This window comes from Triticum aestivum, chromosome 6A (genome assembly GCF_018294505.1).
Source record: "Triticum aestivum cultivar Chinese Spring chromosome 6A, IWGSC CS RefSeq v2.1, whole genome shotgun sequence".
Classification (NCBI taxonomy): Eukaryota; Viridiplantae; Streptophyta; class Magnoliopsida; order Poales; family Poaceae; genus Triticum; species Triticum aestivum.
In genome coordinates this window covers 6,509,494-6,511,306 of record NC_057809.1, presented here as the reverse complement: position 1 = coordinate 6,511,306, position 1,813 = coordinate 6,509,494, and the positions used below count along the sequence as shown (strand labels likewise).

Below are 1,813 nucleotides of genomic sequence, written 5' to 3'. Positions count from 1 at the left end.
CCAAACATCCATGTTTTAATTTCCCAAACACACACACACACACACACACACACACACACACACACACACACACACACACACAAAAGGATGCCGCAAAAAGCAAGAATATCATACATGGGAGCACCTGAGATGCGGCTATATATTCTCACCTGATCAATTAATTCCATCCAAAGTGGAAAAAAAGACACGATAATGGAACATGCCACAGCAGATCACTTGCCAAGCAAAAGGATGTGTCCGGCGATTACAGTAGAATCTCCAGGTCGTCTCATTCTTCATTTATCTCTCTCTCTCAAAAAAAATCTCATTCTTAATTGTCCTTATGCAATACCGGTTGAAATTGCTAGTAGTTGATTTAGCTGCACACAATTCCATTGAGAGGACCAAAAAGCTCTTATTAATTGAACAGTGTACCACATACAATGTATGGCCTGAAGTTTTTGGAGGCTGCTTCTGGTTCCTTTTTGTTCAGAGAATATATATATGAACATTTGAAAAATGATTAATCGCTAGTGGCTACTAAGAAAAAATCATCCATCTACTCGCACACCATTCTAACTAATTCACTACGAGATAAACCTCAGGGTGCCTGACATTTTCATACAGTTTATATAACAAAACTTATCTAAAGGAATAGCTCAGCTACGTTTCCCATCTTTGGGCTATTTCTTCCCTGCCCTGGCACTTCGGGACTCTCTCCTTGTAGCCTGGATCTGACGGACACATTCGGCAACCAAGACACTGAAATCTGGGGAGATTTGACCGGTGGGAGGTGGATTAAAGCCAACTATCTTGTAAGCTTGTGATATATTCTTCTGAGATCTTTGCAAGTGAACATTGCAGAGGGAGGGAACTGATGCTTTTAGGATGGGCGTGTTGTGAGTACTTTTCCCAATCTGTGCACCACTCTTGACCATGATGTGGCCACAACCCTTGTAGAGTACCTGATTGGGATCGGAGAGGATGTGGTAGTGGCAGTACTTGGCCATGGCCATCGCCCGCACCTTGCACCCTGTTATGCCACACTTCTTCCTCCTCGGCACCGCTGCCGGGGCAGGCTTCGCCTCCGATGCCGTGGCCGGAAGCGGCTGCTCGGCCTCAAGCGGGCTGCAGCCGAGCTCCCAGACGTACTGCTGGTGCCGGGCGCGCACCTCCTCTGCCATGGCCCAGTACAGCCGGCGGTACGCGGCAAGGAGCCGCGTGGCGCGGCGCCGCCTCCGGCGCAGCACCTCCTCCCGCGTGAGCGCCTCCGCCGTGGCCTCCATCTCCGGCGACGGCGGGCCGCTGGGGAAGCTAGGGTTTTGGGTCACCACCGCTGCAGCCTTCACCTTGGGTACCGGCGCCGGCGCCTCCAGGTTCGTCGTGGCGGGCGGCTGGTAGGAGGAGGTCATGGCGTGCCCCGAGATTGTCGCCGGATCTGGGGAAAACGGAGGATGGATCGCTCGGGCCCAAAGGAAATATACCTCCGCTTAGTACGTCGTCCGCCGTCCGTGTTCCACCGGCCCAATTAATATATAACTTTCTCCTTTCCCAATTCATTTCTTCATCATCACCTAAAACAAAATTAATTTCTTCATCAAACAGTGAAGGCCAGCAAAAGTCCGAGATCAGTAATTGAGAAGTACTCCTTTCAAAGATCACTTCCACCCCAGGTTGCGACAAATGGTGGAAGATTTCCCTTTTTTATAGATCCGTTTATTCAAAACGTTTTAGCTCTTTAACCGTGCGTCTAAAATCTAGAACCGTTTTCACCATTGGATTCCTCGTGTCGAGATCTCTAAAACTAGATTCACTGTTGTAGGTTTTCACAAAT

At 49.1% G+C, this 1,813-nt stretch overlaps 1 protein-coding gene across 1 annotated transcript; it reads right to left on the bottom strand.

Annotated features, from left to right (window-relative positions):
* Window positions 1-390: 390 nt before the first annotated feature.
* On the bottom strand, window positions 391-1,415 carry LOC123129925 (uncharacterized). The gene has a single exon (XM_044549889.1). The coding sequence runs from the start codon at window positions 1,389-1,391 to the stop codon at window positions 663-665; it is 729 nt and encodes a 242-aa protein (XP_044405824.1). The 5' UTR covers window positions 1,392-1,415; the 3' UTR covers window positions 391-662.
* Between the last annotated feature and the right edge of the window lie 398 nt (window positions 1,416-1,813).

Excerpts from the sequence above, each read along its gene's own strand:
- LOC123129925 (XM_044549889.1), bottom strand. The coding sequence starts at position 1,391 with ATGACCTCCTCCTACCAGCCGCCCGCCACGACGAACCTGGAGGCGCCG.